At 46.9% G+C, this 18,530-nt stretch overlaps 1 protein-coding gene and 1 long non-coding RNA gene across 4 annotated transcripts in view; one reads left to right on the forward strand and one right to left on the reverse strand.

The window, feature by feature from the left end:
* Window positions 1-317: 317 nt before the first annotated feature.
* TRIB1 (tribbles pseudokinase 1) lies at window positions 318-15,113 on the reverse strand. Of its 3 annotated transcripts, none has more exons than XM_039359831.1 (3): window positions 14,433-15,113; window positions 9,222-9,514; window positions 318-1,861 (listed from the first exon to the last, which is right to left on the reverse strand). In XM_039359831.1, exons 1-3 carry the CDS (start codon window positions 14,790-14,792, stop codon window positions 1,393-1,395), a joined length of 1,122 nt encoding a protein of 373 aa, XP_039215765.1. In that variant the 5' UTR covers window positions 14,793-15,113; the 3' UTR covers window positions 318-1,392. The 3 variants fall into 3 exon arrangements, with proteins under 3 accessions (XP_039215765.1, XP_039215767.1, XP_039215766.1); XM_039359833.1 differs by lacking the exon at window positions 14,433-15,113 and adding an exon at window positions 14,155-14,308; XM_039359832.1 differs by lacking the exon at window positions 14,433-15,113 and adding an exon at window positions 11,723-13,690.
* Window positions 14,830-18,530, forward strand: part of LOC120315473 — a 30,309-nt gene continuing 26,608 nt past the window's right edge. Inside the window, exon 1 of the long non-coding RNA XR_005558700.1 lies at window positions 14,830-14,960. This is a non-coding gene — a long non-coding RNA (uncharacterized LOC120315473). The remainder of the gene's footprint in view (window positions 14,961-18,530) is intronic.

Here is an 18,530-nt window from a genome sequence, read left to right on the forward strand (position 1 = left end):
GATTAGCTACCGGATTTGTCCATCCCAAGCCTTCCAACGGCAGCTCTGTGGAAAGGCTAAGCAGCAGCCTGAAATCTGGATTAACCAAGTTGGGTTTCAAACTGTAAATCCAGCCTCTAAGATCAACATGTTTCGCAAGATCAGGATACACAGCCTGTTGCCTTGAAGGTTGAAACATTCAAATTGGACTTTCTGTTGTCTAAGAAACCAACAAAACAACTGCTGGACTCTGTCCTGAAAGATAACATAGCCACACGAGGAAAAAGAATTATTAGAAATCATTGTTGAACTCTTATTCAATACTTCCATTTTTTTTAAAAAAAAAAAATGTGCCAACCCGTCGTTCCAGCACTGTCCTGCCAGGCTTCATAAGAACCACCACTGCATTTCGCTCTTACATCACCAGCAAAAAGATTCTGTAATCAAAGGCCAGCTGGCGGTCCTGTCATCTCCATGATGGAAGAGAGACAGGAGAATCCTCTGGCATTTGTACCATTGCTGTAACAGTAAACTGGGCAGCAAAGGCAGGCCATGTGGATCTGAGTAAGCCCAGGGAGCTCAGAGCTCTCTTGTATTAAGACAAAGAAAAGAAGGACATTGACAAGAGGCTGCAGAACATATACAGGCAGTCCTCCACTTACGACCACAGCTGAGCCCATTGCTAAGCAAGGCAGTTGTTAAGTTAGCCACACCCCATTTTTCAATCTTTCTTGCCATGCTGGTTAAGTGAACCACTGCAGTTGTTAAGCAACTCCCGCTTCCCCCATTGACTTTGCGTGTTGGAAGTTGGCTGGGAAGTTCACAGATAGTGACCACATGACCCCAGGAGGCTGCCACCATCGTAAATACGTGCCGATTGTCAAGCGCCCAAATTTTGACCATGTGATCGTGGGGATGCCGCAACGGTCGTAAGTGCGAGAACTGGTCATTTGTTACTTTTTTCCCGTGCTGTTGTAACTTTGAACAGTCGCTAAACGAATGGCTGTTAAGTCGAGGACCACCACCTGTATTGCAAATTCCAGATAAAGCCATCTGGTTTTCTCAATGAAATTCAACATTAGTTTTCCCCCAGATTCTAGTTCAAAAGTTCAGCATGCTTATGCCAGATGGCAACCCCCCCCCCCGTCCCAATCCCAAAGGGAGAATCCTTAGATTGAGCAAGCCAAGATCGCAACCTTTCTGGAAGCTTTTGTGGACATGGGAGAAGATAGAGACCATCCACCTGTGGGATAAGTGCATTTGAGATCAAAATTGTCCTGAGCAGAGGAAGGCTTTTGGAAAGCGATGGATTTACAAGATGGACACACACGTGTACCGACACAAAATGGACACAAAATGCTGAACTGCAAGAGCCATGTCTCTTGTCCCCGAGGCAAAAGTGAGTAGGTGGAGCTAGCAAAAGAAAAGGCTCATATCATCGTCCTCCTTCAGTTGCTCCGGGACCACTTGATCAGAGATCCGTACATCCTGGTCAGCGTACCCAGATTCCAAAACGGCATCAAACCAAGGGTGGAGCAAAATTTCCGGAGCAGTGAGTCTTTCAGAGGGTTCTCGCCTAAGGAGGCTGCGGATGAGGCACCGTGCTTTAGGAGAGACCTGGTCAGGGATGCAGAACTGTCCACGCCGGATTTTGGAAAAGAGGGCAGTAGGATCCGAGTCATGAAAGGGATACCGTCCCACCAGGAGAGTGTAAAGCATAACTCCCAAGCTCCAAACGTCAGCCGACTTCCCGGAATAGGTTCCCGTTGTGTTTAAAATTTCTGGACTAACGTACGCTGGACAGCCGTGTTTGTCCGACAACGCATCATCCTCTCCTTTCATGATGTGAGTATCTTCCAGGCTTTCGAGTCTCAGCTGCCTCCTGGAGGATCAGAAGAGGACAACACCTCAGTTAGAATGCCAGAGAGGTCAACGCCACGCTCACACAGACACATGCAACAGAGTGGCACATCCATGCTTCTGTCCTGCCCAAATGTTAGCTACTGCTCTGAAACAGAAACCTGCACATCAAAACACCGCTCAGATTTTCCATCTAGGGTTAATCTGCAGAGATGATAAAGTAAGGCACATGCTATGGAGTTCACCTAAGTTCATCAGCCCGTCTCAAGGACATTGGCACTTTTAATATAGGAGTGCGCCACTGTTGATCAAATGGCACAGTCAGAATGCTCGGGAGCACATACACTCACACACACCTGGGCCTCGAAACATTAAGCAAATGGAAATCATGGGTCAATGAGTAAAAATGCACTTCTTCTAATTCAATGACCCAATGTTAAACAGGTAACCCTTGACTTACAAAGTATTCATTTAGTGACCATTTGAAGTTACAGCGGCACTGAAAAAAAGTAAAGGATGACCGTTTTTCCACACTTATGACCCCATGGTCACCTGATCAGAATTTTGGATGCTTGGCAACTGACATGGACTTACAATAGTTGCAATGTCCCGGGGTCATGTAATCACCTTCGGCGACCTTGTCAAGCAAAGTCAATGGAGAAGACAGATTCAATTAAAATCGTGTTGTCAACTTAATAACTGCAGTGTTAACAACTGTGCCAAGAAAGTTCACAAAATGGGGCAAAACTCACTTAGCAACTGTCTTGTTTAGTGATGGAAATTGTGGGCTCCATTGTGGTTATAAGTCGAGAACTTTATTCCCTGATGCAGATAAGAGAATAAATTAGCGATCATTTGCTTCCTTCAGAATTGCCACCCCTTAAAAAAAAAAATCACAGCAAAAGTTCTACGCATGGGTGAGGCCGCGAGAGAGCCAGTGTCCAACCCACAACTCTTCTCAATGGGTTGTCAAAGGAAAAAGAAGTGAAGGAAATGACACGCACACGGGAGAGACTCCATTACAGCAAGTCACATTCACAGGGCAATGATCTTGGACGAAAGCCAGTTTTGTCTTGGTGACATCAAGCCTTAACTTGCTGATGGATTGCAGCCAAAACCTACATCCCTTTTGTTCCTGAAATGGTTGTAACTCTCTAGTTCAGTTATACAACACCCGCAACCCCTCAGTTTACACAACCCCTCAATTCACACACGTATACAGACGAGCCTTGTAGGTTTCACAGCTTTTCTGCAGAATTCTCTTCCCCAAACCTTGCGTTGCTGTTCTTATATTGGTGGATTAAATATTTTCCAGCTTCTGTGGGGTGGGTGCCCCCGCTTTCCTTACAGCGTTAGTTAGCCAGCCTCCTTGCTGTGACCTTCCTTCTCCCTACCCCCTCCCCTAGCTGGTCCTGTACATGGAAAATATGAGTCAGATTGTCCTACCTACTCGCCAACTGGCTGGAGGGACCCAAGTTTCACACCTGTGCTTACTAAGGCTAATCTCTTGCCCAACATTGCTTCACCCCCCAGGGTTACCAAACACGCTGCATACAACATCAACCCTGTGCAATTACTAAGTTTCTAAATTAGCAGCACAGAGTGCAATCTGCTATTTCAGCAAGTGATTCAGTTTATCAGAGGCAGCCAACCCAACTGTTTCCCTGCAAGGAGTTGCTGTTTTTTTAGGTCAATGTGTACTTTCTCATAGATTGCCCTCGTCCCCAGGCCTGCTGGTTGCCAAAGGACCATTGTTTTGCTACAGACTTTCAACCTTGACTTTGACTGACTGATTCACTCATGCCCGTTCACCCCTTGCTGAGCACCCCAAGGCTCAAAGTTATGAAGTCACCTATCTAATAAAAACACTAAGCAGGAGAACAGCTCGGAAGCTTAATCTATGGTGCAGATACCCAGCCACCATCTCACCGCGAGTCCTTTCATTCAGCAATCTCTTTGTCCCAATTGTCACTTCATGTGTCAAAGCAGGATATTTAACAGAACAGCCTGATTTTCACAAAACATGTCCCAAAAGTGCTTTTCCCAGAAGGCTTCAATGAAACTTCTTGGATGAGAAGTGGAAATGTTTTCCAAGAAAAAAAAAACAAGAAAGTCCAGTTGCCTTTTGGAAAAAGCAGCTTGCCCTGCAGACTGCTTGCAGCTCCTTCCTTTCACTTTGCCAGCTTTTTGCTCCATGTTCTTAGCCATTATGAATCCTGGTGGTGCAGTGGTTAGAATGCAGTATTGCAGGCTGACTCTGCCCACTGCCAGAAGTTCGATCCTGACCGGCTCAAGACTGACTGAGCTTGCCATCCCTTCCGAGGTCGGTAACATGAGGACCCAGACTGTTGGGGGATAATATGCTGACTCTGTAAACTGCTTAGAGAGGGCTGTAAAAGCACTATGAAGTGGTATATACGTCTAAGTGGTCTTGCTAATTATTTGTAGCTCCTCTTGGCCTATATATACCAAACTTGGGGCAACGCATCTGAGGTGGCGCAGCAGTTAGAGTGCAGTACTGCAGGCCACTTTAGCTGACTGTGTTCAGCAGGTCAGCGGTTCAAATCTCACCGGCTCAAGGTTGACTCAGCCTTCCATCCTTCCAGGGTAGGTAAAATGAGGACCCAGATTGTTGGGGGCAATGTAAATATATATATATATTGCTTATTGGTGTACACCGCTTAGAGAGTGCTTGCACTTAAAGCGGTATATAAGTCTCATAAATAAATAAATAAATAAATAAATAAATAAATCTCCTACTTTCTTACTTATCATGTAAAAACTGGACTACATGTTTCAAAAAAGGCAGAGATAATCCAAATCCACCTCTCAAACTTTCTTACTCATCAACTTGCAAGAAAAACTAAAATAGATTTACACATCCATCTCCACCAATATAATGGTTTACTAAATTCAAAAGCTTCTCTTCGTCAATTCAGCAACCATTGTTTCCAATTCCAGTTTCATAGCCATCCCCTCTTAAGACTCTCCTTAACAAGTGATTCTATCCCACTGCTATTCAAAAGTGCTAATCTGCAGCAGGATCCATGAACCCCCCCCCCCAAAAAAACCAAAAAGGTTTGGGACTAAGAGAGAGACAGAGGAATTAAATGCAATAAGAAGACATAATCTCCCGTTAGGAGAAAAAAAAATGCTATTTACCAGATAGACACAGAGTCTCCAGGCCATAGTGAGGTGCAACTCCTAGCAGACTGAAGAATTCAGAATTATGTTGGGAATAATTTGCTCCTTAATGTAACACAGAATAATCAGCTGCTCCTTCCCGCAAACCCAAAACACTGAAATTAAACACCAAAGGCTTTAAGAGCATGCATACGCATCCAGGGAGAATTAACTGCACAATCCCTAGCATTCACAAGCAACTATGCTTGATCACTTCAAAGTAATGTATGGATTGCAGCAGTCATGCGTGAAATTGCTTCAGATGCCAAAAGCAGGACTCCCACCAAGTTCAAATAGGCTGCTTTTTCCTACCTATTCTGGGCCTGCCGACACACGACCCAACTACAGTTATCTTCAAAGGGATGATCTCAAAAGTTTTACCTTCCTCCCTTCTGCCCTCAGCACTCTTTCTTTAAGAGGGTCCTACAGTTTATCTCCGGAGGAGGGCAAAGAAAAGGAACATTGCATTGTTGGCACAATTGTGAGGTTGGGTGGCGGCGCAGTGTGCAACAAGCCTCTGAAATACATCCATTAAAACTTCACAACATTTTCTCTATACTTTCCCCTCAGGGCCAAGATCCAAATCCTTTCAAGACACCCACCCAAGACAGCCAGTAAACTGGGTCAGCTCACAACTAAAACATCACAAACTGTGATTAACACAACCTACACGATTAGTTCTCTAAAAATACAATACTGGGGGTAGGAAAAAGATGGTGCCAAGCTGTGCAACGTAGGTTGCAACGGCTTGCAACTATTTGTTTAGTGACCTTCAAAGTTACAACAGCACTGAAAAAAAGTGAGTTGTGACAGTTTGCCACACTTGTCACTGTTGTAGCATTCCCCATAGTCATGTGATCGAAATTCAGATGCTTGGCAACTGACTCATATTTATGACACTCGCAATGTCCCGGGGTCATGCAATCCCCTTTTGTGACCTTCTGACAAGCAAAGCCAATGGGGAAGCCAGATTCACTTAACAACCGTGTTACTAGCTTAACAACTGCAGCGATTCACTTAACAATTGGGGCAAGAAAGGTTGTCCACCCACTTAACAACTGCCTCATTTAGCAACAGCAAATTTCAGTTTCACTGTGGTTGTAAGTTGAGGACTAACTTGACCCTAAACGGTCAACACTATTCCTTCTGCATCAAACCAAGGTGGCATGTAGGCCTTCAAGTCTCAAGGTAGCCAAGGTGGTTTTGGGGCCTTCAAGTCTCAAGGTAGCCAAGGTGGTTTGGGGCCTTCAAGCCTTAAAGATTTTATTGAACAATAGCAGGGCACACAAATTGGTTGTACAATTGCAGACTCATTCCTTCCCACTGTGCCACTGATCGCATCCAGTTTTGCATTCCTGGCTAAGCCTGTAACCATTCTCCTCTCTGCCGCTTCTATTCTCCCAACCCTTCAATTCATGACAGGTTCTTTATGCAATTCTCATTTGCCGTCAATGCCCAAATACAATTCATTTAAATGTGTGACACTTGAAAGTACATCAATCTTTAATTCATGTCTACTCCGCCGCACACCTAACCTTGTAATCTAAGTCAAACCACATGGGACAAAGTCATTCATAGACCAGTTATGCTAGTTTTTTTTTTTTTAAACTTGTATGGATGGAAGCCAATTAACCGTTGGGTTATTCAGCTCAATGAAGATGAAGCATTTTGGATGTCAAACAGCTCAGCCCCCACCCTCATGACTGGAGCCAGAGTATATTAGTCGAAATTAAGTTATACCACTTAACAATCAGAATCCTGTCCCTGTTCTGTATACTGAATTTATTTATTTGCAAATATGGCAACTAACGATCTTCAGCATGCATGGTATGCTGTGTACAAATGAGCCTCAGTGAAAAAGCTTGACATTCAAACATCCGGCAAGGATTAACCTAGTCATGTGTGCTCCTGCTGAGAAGCCAGGATCTGGCACCAAATTGCCAGCTCACAACTCTGGGACAAACATGCTTCTGTTAGTACACCATCCTGCGCATGTATTTATTTGCGCCAATAACAATATAGATTTTTTTTTAAAAAAAAAAAGCACAAAAATGACCTTAAGAGGTTGAAAGAACTGCAATTTAAATAAACAAACACACATGCTTCTCTAAGGAACCTTTTGTGATTTCTCTAGGAAAGGAATATTAAGTGATATTTGTGGAGGAAGAAAAATGTAGAGGTAAGAAAGCCGTCTAATAAAAAAAGCACCATTGGGTTCAAGGTCTAAAGAGTATCCCAAGGAGGTCAGGAACAGAGAAACCATGTCAGGTTTCAAAAATTATTGGTGCTATGCCTACATTCAAAATTCTGCATTTCACTACACCAGCGTGGACTTCAACTCCCAGAATCCCCCAAGTGTGATCAATCATCCCAGACATAGCTGCTGGCTTAATGGAAGAGGCAAAGTCTCCATTACAGGATGTCTTTGACTTACGACTGGTGACTTAGAGACCGTTCCAAGTTATGACAGACCTCCCCCCCAAAGCTACTCAGATTCAAAGTATTGATTCCTCCCCTTGCAGTGACATGATCAGTCAGCTGCATTTACAGCTGTTTGCAACATCCCATGGTCATATGACCGTAATTTATATTTTTTTTGCCGGAAACCGGAACTTATATCTAATTTCCAGCAACAAAACACACATTGGGAGCAACGGGTTCACTTAAAGAATGTTTAATAGCAGCCACAAAAATGTCAAAAGCTTGGGGTCAGTTATGTGAGTGTCTCGATTTACGGCCCTCATAACATACAACAGAAATTCTGAGCTTCATTTTACTCATAGGTCAAGGACTACCTGTATATAATTGTCGTCTACTTGTTCATCCTGTTCTGCTGATCTAAGAGGTAGGCAGATTGTGTCACATTTGGGGCATTATTTTATGGCTGCTCTTTGTTGTAGGGCTGAAGGCTTTATCTTCTTTGACCTCACAACCACCCAATGAGTAATCCACAACTCCTATTACTAGTTTTATAGCAGTAATGATGCATTAGGAGGGGGAATAAAGGCACCCAAGTCAGCCTTATGCCCTGTCCTTGGCCTGGAGGGTGCCAGCAAACCAAGGCGTCAGTGCTTGTTAGACAGGAAGCAGGCTATGCTGGCTGGGGAATTCTGGGAGTTGAAGTCCACACATCTTCAAGTTGCCACAGCTGAGAAATACTGCACTAGACACTTATACATTCTTCAGTGTAATAGTTCTTTGGATCCCAGCCAGAAGTGAGGCAGATGTTTATATAATACCACTCACTCACTAGCGTGGCAAAAATGTTGGGCTTGAATGAGATAAGGGAAGGTCACATTTTGTGCCTGGGATGAGCATTGTCACTTGAATGTGTTCTCCTATCTGCCCTTCCCAACAGCATTAAGAGTATAATTTTACAGGCTATCACCAGAATCATTGGGGCTTGTTGCACATTATGGTAAGTATTATCAGATATTATTCCCTACAGCAGACATGTCAAACACAAGGCACGGGGGCCAGATGCAGCCCACGAAGTGGTTTCATGTGGCCCGCGAAGCCATCCTGGAAACAGTGAGGGAACGGCCCCCCGCTGCCTTGGCCCTGGCCCAGGCCAGCCGGGAGCCAATGTACAATTTTGTGGTGGCCATCTATGCTGAAATGCATTCAGTCTTAGCTCCATAAGCACCCCCCCCCCCACATGGCCTGAGAGGAACAGTGAGGCTCCTCCAGTGGACCATGCCTTGGCACTTGCCCTTGTCCCACCCCCTTCTGCCAGAGACCCTCAGATCTGTCCCACTCCTGCCCAGGCCCCCACAGGCACCCTTGACGCGAACGATGTAGGCCACACCCACTCCATCCACGCCCACCCAGTAGGCCACACTCACCCTGGCCACACCCACCCGGCCCCCTGAGGGCAACCACAATGCTGATGCGGCCCTCAATGAAATTGAGTTTGACACCCCTGCCCTACAGAAAGGACAAAAGCACTAGTTTCCCCAGACTGGATCACCATCTTTTCCTCATTCTAAAGAGGTCTATTTGATACAGAGAACTGCTATATGATTCACAGCAGGGGTAAGCAACTGGCTGTCCTTGGGCCAAACCTGGCCTAGTCATCGAAACCAGAAAACCAAAGGCTATAAGTTAAGCATTAGAAGTGGCAATTGGGAACACGTGTCTCAGGATCTTCTTTGGAGAGAGATCTGAAAGCCAATCATCGCACAGGCCCGACAGCTCACCTTTCTTCATTAGAAAACACAAATTTCCTGAGTTTGAGATCCCCTAGCACAATGGCCGACTGGTGGCAGTGAGCGACTGCAGAGACAATCTGTTTGAAGAGTCTAGCGGCTTCCTGCTCCGGCAGACGCTTGCAGCTCCTAACGTAGGAATGCATGTCACCAAAGTCCTTGTCAAAGAAGACGTACGCCTTTGTGTCTCCGAGGATGACCTCCACAATCCCAGTGATGTTTCTGTGTGATGGTAACTGGATGTAAGGCTTGATTTTGTCCTGGTAGTGTTTGAGAGGGAAGACCTACAGATAGAACCAAGTGGGGAGGGAGAAAGAGAGAAAAAAAGAGAGATTAAATAAGACTTTATTGGAGAATACAAGCAGCAGGATAGATTCTCTTGATCAGACATGTCAAACACAAGGCCCGGGGGCCAGATGCAGCCCACAAAGTGGTTTCATGTGGCCCACAAAGCTATCCTGGAAACAGTGAGGGAACGGCCCCCACTGCCTTGGCCCTGGCCCAGGCCGGACGGCCGGGAGCCAAAGTACAATTTTGTGGTGGCCCTCTATGCTGAAACGCATTCAGTCTTAGCTCCATAAGCCCAGCCCCCCCCCCCCGGCATGGCCTGAGAGGAACAGTGAGGCTCCTCCAGTGGACCATGGCTTGGCACTTGCCCTGGTCCCATCCCCTTCTGCCAGAGACCCTCAGATCTGTCCCACTCCTGCCCAGGCCCCCACAGGCACCCTTGACGTGAACGCTGTAGGCCACACCCACTCCATCCACACCCACCCAGTAGGCCACACCCACCCTAGCCACACCCACCCGGCCCCCTGAGGGCAACCGCAATTCTGATGCGGCCCTCAATGAAATTGAGTTTGACACTCCTGCTCTTGATGGATCCTGATCAAAATATGTGCGGCTATGGGGTCCTTGGTGCTCTCCGAGCTTGGTGGTTTTCTTGCAGACATTTTATTATCCAACGAGATAACATCCTCAGGATTTTGTTAGAAAGCCCACTCCCTTCTAGCAACGCATGATGCTACCTAGTTAATGTAATGAAACATCTATAAGAAAACAACCAAGCTCAGCGAGCACCAAGAACCCATGAGTTTAACCCATAGTTACAAATATTCTCCTCTATTGGTACATCTACAATCATTAAATCCTTATTAGTAAATTGGGATCCCTCCGTTAAAGCAGCCATCGAGGAGGAGATAGCAGGAACTGCCACCCTGAAGAAGGCTGCTATGGTCCCCACAACAGAGCAGCATCGAAAAAGAGAAGCAATCAAGCTTCTGGAAGAACTACACACACTTCCTGGAATATGCAACTAAAATAAGATGCGTTACATTTCTGTGCAAAGATACTTAGATGAGGAAGGGGAACTCATTTTGGGAAGATGATGGAATAACAATGGCTGAAAGAGAGGGTGGTGATTTGGTCACCTCCCAAAGTGTTGAACTATGATATCCATCATGTCCAAGTCTTGCTTGATGTCTTGGGATGCTAGGTTTTGGAATAGACCACAGGTCGGCAACCTGCGGCTCCGGAGCCGCATGCGGCTCTTTGAGCCTTCCCCTGCGGCTCCCAGCCTCCTCTGCCTTTGCAGAGAGAGACAGAGACAGAGAGAGGAATGGTGCTTCCCTGCTTCTCTCTCTGTGTGTGTGTGTGTTTTTGTGTGTGTGTGTGAGAGAGAGAGAGAGAGAGAGAGAGAAAGAGAGAGAGACAGAGAGGAAAGAGAGAGAGAGAAAGAAAGAGAGCGGGGGAAGAGGAGTGGCAGACCAAGGGCAGATAGAGAGGGAGAGAGAGAGAGAGACCCTTTTGACATCTAAAATGAAGATAACACTGCATATATCCTTTTTTTACCTGTGTGTGTGTGTGTGTGTATATATATATATATATATACATACATACATATACATATATATATACACACATACATACATACATACACACACACAAACACACACACAAACACACACACACCTATAATAAAGGTAAAAAAAGGATATATGCAGTGTTATCTTCATTTCAGATATCAAAAGGGTTTTGCGGCTCCTGGTGTTTTGTTTTTGGTGGGAAAGGGGTCCAAGTGGCTCTTTGAGTGTTTTGGGTTGCCTACCCCTGGAATAGACCATCTTCCAGAGCAGGGGTTCCCAACAGGGGGTGCTCACACCCCCTGGGGGTGCGAGACGATATTCCAGGGAGTGCGAAAAGTTGGGTTTAGAAATTTCAAAATGATAAGTGTATATGCATAATTCGTTTTGAATGTTTGTAAGGGGTGTGAGAATAGATCAGAAGCGTTCTAGGGGTGCAGGGTATAGAAAAGTTTGGGAACCCCTGTTCTGGAGGTACACATGGCTTTTCCTGGGCTAGAGAGAATCTCTGCTGGCAGAAATTCTGGCACTGAACACCTAGCATAGAGAGCAGAGAAAGTCTTAGTGTTCCAACAGGAACAAGAAGTATTCAGCTAACAGGCTACTGAAAACACAATACCAAATAAATCATACCCTGATCTAATCTGGCAAAGCAGCTCTGGTGTACTGCGTTTGTCCTGGGTACATCTCTCCAGACACCGCTCAAACATCGCACCTGTGATATCTGCAATTCCTGCTTTTTTGCACTTGAGGAGGAAAACGACAGCCCTGGATCCGAGCAGACGTTGCACACCTGTTTGTAAAGGTTGGCCAACAATTCCCTATCAGCATGTATGTACAGTAATGCTCCCCCCCCCCTTCTCCAGAGTGTGAAGGGAAACTGAAGGGGAGATGTGTAGGGAGGGAAGAGAGCTATTAAAAGCCATCAAAGCAATTGCCTAGCAGTGAGTCAAACAAAGGCAACCGAACTGAAATTTTAAAGCACAGCAAACATGTAAGGCAAGGAAGAAGAGGATTAAAGCCTCTCATACTTTATTCACAGATATTTTGCAAGACTGCAGTCATGTTCTGGGACCTGCGAAGAGCTTACTCACATCCTAAGCCAAGCTGGAAACGGTGACTCTTTCAACTTGGCACACACTCCCAGAGAGAAAAGATATTACAAAGGGTCTCCAAACAATCACACACACAGCCTCTTCTTCCTGGCTACTTTCTCTCCAGATTAGCACGAGGCCATCAACAAAATCCTCTTCCCTGTAAGAACTAGTCCCCTACACAGCTAAAAGTCACGCTAGGCTACACCAGCCTCGTTGCAAGCCCAGCGGAGGTTAAAAATAAATACTTTATGAGACTATTTTCCTGACTTGGAAAAGAGCAATTCTCACCACAGGTTATTGCTGAAGCAGGGTTTGCAAGCCAGAACAGACAAGCCCAAGGAAGGGAATGTAGGGACGGCTAGCAACACGTGGTTCCACTGCATTGGCCCCAGACTCGGACTCCAAGTTAAAAACAAACAAATTCTACCCACCTACTTATGTTCCTTTTCTTCTCCTTTCTCTATTATTATCTGCACTATGTTACAATGTAGATTGTAAGGGGTTATCAGGGAAGTCCATCTGGCAACCTAAGAGTTTAACCAGAGGCACTTTGGCTAGTAACTATATTTTAAGGAGAAGCATGCAACTTCAAACGGGGCTTAACTACATTTAGGCGAAAAGCAGGAGAAAAGCAGAAGGCTACAAGCAGGGGGTCAGTGAGCAAAAGGCTCTTTAGAGCAACGTTTCCCAGCCTTGGCAACGTTTAAGATGTGTGGACTTCAACTCCCAGAATGCCCCAGCAAGCATGCTTAACTTTGATAACTTTCAGATGGGTAGGCTGGCTGGGGCATTCTGGGAGTTGAAGTCCACATACCTTAGTTGTGAAAGCCTGGAAACACTGCTCTAAAGCAGGGAATCTCCAAACTCGGCAATTTTTAAGACTTGCGGACTTTAACTTCCAGAATTCCCCAGCCAGTCCACATATCTTAAGTTAAGCTTGCTGGCTGGGGATTCTGGGAATTAAAGTTCACAAGTCTTAAAAGTTGCTGAGTTTGGGGACTCCTGCTTTAGAGAGAGTCAATCATTTGGCAGCAGGCTGCCGGTTTTTGATTTTAACCCTCCTTCTCCTGCCATCACCGGAATTCCACCCTGTTACTTTAACTCTGGAGCAGCCCCGTTTGTTTCCAATGGTTCTGTGCAGAAGAGCAAGCGGAGAGCCGGGATTGCCCGGAGAGGCGGCCGGCAGGTGGCAGCAGGAAAATTCACGGCTCCAGCGTCGGCCTCCTCTCTCCGCAAGGAGAGAAGCCGAGGGAGGCACAGTGCGTGTTTTATTTAAAGAGCTGAGGACACCTCATGGAAAACTTGGAAAGCTCTCTGCTGGTAGTGGCAGTCAATTCCTGCTTGCGTACGAGGCTGCAGGAGGGGAGCGGAAAACAAGAGGAGGATGACGGAGGAAACTTAACCCTTCGTTGCTCCCAGGACCTTTCCCGATGCAGTTAAAAATACACAGAGAATCACACACACACACACACACACACACGGGACCCGCTTCTGCAGGGATTCGCTTGTTCTTGCATCCCTCCCCCCGCCCCCCCCAAAATATCGCGGAAAACATTTTTGGGGTGAAGTCTGCGCTTGCAACTGCAGCGCAACCGAATCGGGCGCCAAGGAAATTAAGCAAATGCATCGCGTTTTGCAGGTATTTTTTTTTCTTCCCTGGGATTCTCTTTGGTGTCCCGATCCAGGCACAAATCGATGCCTTCTCCGCTTTCAGAAGTAGGTTTCCTCGGAAGAAACCCCCCCCCCCTCCAAAGGCGATCAAAGGATCTGGGTTCCCCCCCCCCCCCAAAAAAAAGCTCCCGTTCAATCAAAGGGCAGAAAGAGCCTGTGGCCTTCGGACGTAAGTTTTCGGACCCTTCTCGTGTTCACGTTTCTCCCTTCACACACAAGCACCCCTGCCCACCTACACCACCCCACCCCACCCCCCAAAAAATAAAATGCTCAGACCCATCCGACGCAACGCATTACTTGTCCTAAAGAAACGCGGCGCTTTTTTGCAAGTCAGATCTTCGCTTTCTGGTGCAGAACATCGGATCCGGCTGCCCTTGAAACGCCGGATATTCCAGGCGGTTCATGACGGCCGCCTTAGCCGAGGCGCCGAAAATCCCATTCAGGACGAAGACGAAGCGCGGCGTTTTGTCCTCCCTCTCCCCCCCCCCCGAGTAGGGTCGACCCCCCGCCCGCAATCCCAAGCCCCGAAGGCTGGAGCGGCTCCCAGATCGCGCCGGGCTACCCGCCCGCTTTACCTTGCAACGCAGCTCCCGGCCGGTGTTGATATCGAGCGCCCTGGAAACGTGCTCCCGGTCGAGCAAGGGCAACAAAAGGTAGCCGGCGATTAAGCTGGGGCCCTGGGCGCTGGAAGGCGAGCCCTGGCCGCCCGGAGCCGGCGGAGCTGGAGCGCAAGGCGAGCCCGGCGCGCTGAGACAATCCTGGGGAGCCGCGCTGCTGTAATCGACGGCCAGGCGGGCGCACTTGGCGGCGGCCGGAGCTTCCTCGGCGGCGTCGTGTAAAAGCAGGCGCTTGGAAGGGGCGCTCCGGCAGCGGGGAGCGGCCGCCGGCGAGTGCAGAAGCGCGGCGGGGCTGCGGGGTTCCAGCTGGCGGCTCATGGAGCTGGAAGGCGGCGAGCAGGCAGGAGGACCTCGAGCTCCTGCGCGAAGGAAGCCGGACGGCGCCGCGCGGGTCGGGGAAGCGACTGAAGGACCGAGCGGGTTGTGCCTTTTCTCTCGGCTGATTCACCCGCTGCCGCCGCCGCCCTCCTCCCCTCCGCCTTAAAGGTGAGCAGCCGCGCAGGAGAGCGAGCAACGTTGTGCAATGCCGTCCGGGCTGGCGCGCATCCCCTCCTGGCCCGACAGCAGCTGCAAGCGCGCGCAGCCACCCTCACCATCTGCCGGCGCTTTTGCCAAACTCCTGGGAGCGCATCGAAGTGCCCCGTGACGCAAAGGGAAGTGGGCGGGGCTGTGGGGTGCCAGCCCGCCGGCTCATTGGCGGCTTCGGCCCCCATTCAAAAGCCGCGGGAGCGAGCGAGCGAGCGAGGGCGGGCGCGCGCTCGCCTCTCTGCCTGCCGGACCTTCCGCGGGCGAGCGGTGCGGTGCGGCGCGGCGCGGCGCTTGCGAGAAACCCCGGCGTAACGCGGGCGAGTGTAAGGAGGAGCCAAAGGGGAATGAAAGGCCCAGTGGCCAGCCCCAAACTCATCGATGCACCCTGGTTTTCCCCTGAGCGAGACGTTGGAAATGTGGCTCCGGAATGGGACAACTGGCCTCCGTCAACTCGTCACGGTCAATTCTCGCCGTGGGATAATTTATCAATTCAATGCTTGAAAATCATTTAAAAGATTTTTTTTTAAAAAAAAAAATATTGTCATTCACATTTTATTTTGTTCCTCTTTTGGCATGCTTTCCTTAATGATTCTGTTTGACTATTTCTTCGATATTAGTGTAACTCTTGACCCAAAGATGCTTTTTTTTTTTTTTCCAGGAGGCAACTGGACTATCTTGTTTTTCTTTGAAGACCTTTCACTCCTCATCCAAGAAGCTTCTTCAGCTTTGAATAGGTGGTGTGGAATGGAAGGACCCCACCATCTATTCACAGCTGAAGCAGCTTCTTGGATGAGTAGCGAAAGGTCTTCGAAGAAAAACAAGATGGTCCAGTTCAGGGGTAGGCAACCTTGGCTCTTTTATGACTTGTGGACTTCAACTCCCAGATCTAAAAGACTACATTTTCATTACACCCGTTTAGTAGCCAATGTATGGGTGGTCTTCAACTCGTGGCCACAATTGGGGGCAGAATTTCTATTGCTAAGCCAGATGTCATGATCGGTCTCGCCATGGTGGTTAAGCAAATCACTCCAGATGTTGTGACTCACACAGTCGTTAAGCAAAATCCACCTTTCCCCATTGACTTTGCTTGTTGGAAGCCAGCTGGGAAGCTCACAATTGGCAATCACGGAACTCCAGGAGGCTGCAATTATCATCAATACTTGCCTGTTGCCAAAGCACCTGAATTCTGATCACATGACCAAGATGGTTCTCAGTGCAGGATCCTGATGTAAGTCACTTTTTCAGTGCCGCTGCAACTTCGAACGGTCGCAAAATGAATGGCTATAAGTCAAGGACTTCCCGTAAGAAGCCCTTGCTAGAAACCGTTCCTTGCACCATTCCTTGAAATGAACACCAGCTCAGCACGGCATCCAGCGTGTCGCTTGCTGAGCAACCTGAGCAGTGGAGCATGACAGCCAACAAGTCACACTTTCGGTAAAAGCTTCCTCAGCTGTTTCAATGTCTCACACTTGAGCTGTTCAAAATGAATGCTACTAGCGTTGGCCTCGAAGGAAGCAGATTTTTTTTTATAATCTGGAATAAAGGAAGGAAAAACTTCAATAGGACAAAATGAACAAGACGCCAACTCTTCCTAAATGATGTAGCAGGGTTTGGTGCAGGATGTGGTATAAAAAAGTCAAACTGGCACTGAAACAGTGCAATTGATGCTCTGCTGGGTTTTGGTTTTTTTTTAACGTGTCACCTGTGCAATGGACCTAAGAAAAGGATGGAGCTTCAGTCGTATTGCCATGGCTGCCATCTTAAATTTCTTTACCATATTCCACAAGATACTCCTATTATGCAGTATAAAATAAAAATTGAAAAGACAGCCCTCTAAAACAGAATTGGAGCACTATGGACCCTCTATGACTTGTGGACTTCAACTCCCAGAATTCCTGAAGCAGCATGGAGACCCTGTACCAATCTGGACAAATGGCTGACCAATCTCTTCTTGAAAACCTCCAGAGATGGAGCACCCACAGCTTCTGAAGGCCAGCTGTTCCACTGATTAATTGTTCTCACTGTCAGGAAATTTCTCCTTAGTTTTAGGTTGGATTTCTCTTTAATGATCTTCCATCCATTGTTTCTTCTCCTGCCTTCGGGTGCTTTGGAGAACAGGTTGACCCCTCTTTTCTGTGAGAGCCCCTCCACTATTGGAAGATTGCTATCATGTCACCCCTAGTTCTTCTCTTCATTAGACTTGACACACTTAATTCCCTCAACTGTTCATTGTATGATTAGATGTCTTTATCATCTTTGCTGTCTTCTCTGCATTCTTTCTAGGGTTTTAAATTTTACACACACACACACACACACACACACACACATAGCTATGGCTTTTTGCCATGTCTACTTATTTGGTCTAATGATGTGTAAACCATGCACACTCATGAGAACATTACATAAGTGGCTTCTCTTCACACTTTGTCAAGTCACAGCTGAAGAATCCCTGGTTGAGAGATGATGGTCTAGCAATCTTGCCAAAGTTAGCATCTCTTCTGAGGAATCCTTAGGTTGAATTTAACAACCAACCTCTTACCCAACACAAGCTTGTGGGAAATGCTTGATGACCAAGCTGAAGAGGAAGGAATTCAGAATGAGCGAAGGGATGACCTGCACTGCTTGGCACTGGATAGGTTTTCCACCAAGCTACATGTAACGTTCCAACTCTGCATGATGGAAAACCATGGTAGATCACCTTATTCCTACTTGCTTTCAGCTAGCAGCACACTGTATGTTACAAATCTAGCAGGTGTACAGAAATCAGGAAATGAGAAGACCTCTCAAAATGGACACTAACGAGTTCTAAACTTTGCTATAAAAACTCGCCAATCGATTCACAAAATCTCTCTCTCTTGCTGTGAACGTTTACAGACTTTTCAATTCACCTAAAGTTGTTTGTAATTTATGGCACACCTCAGATAGGGGTTCAAGATGAAGGAAGAAGATTTATTTTGCAGTGTGTTGCACAAGTTTCAGTTTGGTCAGCCAGATGTGAGGTTCTCAAGGAAGTGCTTATTTATGAAGCAAAATGGACATATTTGCAGAATAGGCAATTTTTTAAAAACAAACCTATTTCAACCTGTGACAATCAGTCAGGGAAATTCATAACCCTCCAACTTAAACCACAAACTCTTATTCTGACGAACCAGTTGCTGATTTGCCAGGCAACTGATATTCTGTGTAAAATTACTCACACAGATATTGCCAACAGGAGTAAGACAGATGGGATAGAGATGATAAAGAATTATGGAAGCTGCAGTGTCAATATTTTTATAGGACATCAAGTTGGAGAAGACTGACGTAGCAGAATGCTTATTAACAGATCCAGCTATTTACCTGCAGCACATTCAGTGTGGTTCAAACAACACTCATACAATCTATATGGTTTGGGATTAGTGAGTTTTGTGGACCTGCAGATTGCAGTTTGCAAACCCCAGTTCATAGCTGAATGTGATGCATGAAGCTAGTCCACAGGTCGGCAACCTGCGGCTCTGGAGCCGCATGCGGCTCTTTGAGCCTTCCCCT

This window comes from Crotalus tigris, unplaced genomic scaffold, assembly GCF_016545835.1.
Source record: "Crotalus tigris isolate CLP2741 ecotype Arizona unplaced genomic scaffold, ASM1654583v1 scf7180000019137.2069052, whole genome shotgun sequence".
NCBI lineage: Eukaryota > Metazoa > Chordata > Lepidosauria > Squamata > Viperidae > Crotalus > Crotalus tigris.

What these genes read in the sequence shown, in the direction of transcription:
- TRIB1 (XM_039359831.1), bottom strand. Translation starts at nt 14,792, where the DNA reads ATGAGCCGCCAGCTGGAACCCCGCAGCCCCGCCGCGCTTCTGCACTCG. An exon ending in GCCGGGAGCTGCGTTGCAAG is followed by an intron (nt 9,515 to 14,432) that starts GTAAAGCGGGCG and finishes TTCTATCTGTAG; the next exon opens with GTCTTCCCTCTCAAACACTA. An exon ending in GTGTTTTCTAATGAAGAAAG is followed by an intron (nt 1,862 to 9,221) that starts GTGAGCTGTCGG and finishes CTGATCCTCCAG; the next exon opens with GAGGCAGCTGAGACTCGAAA.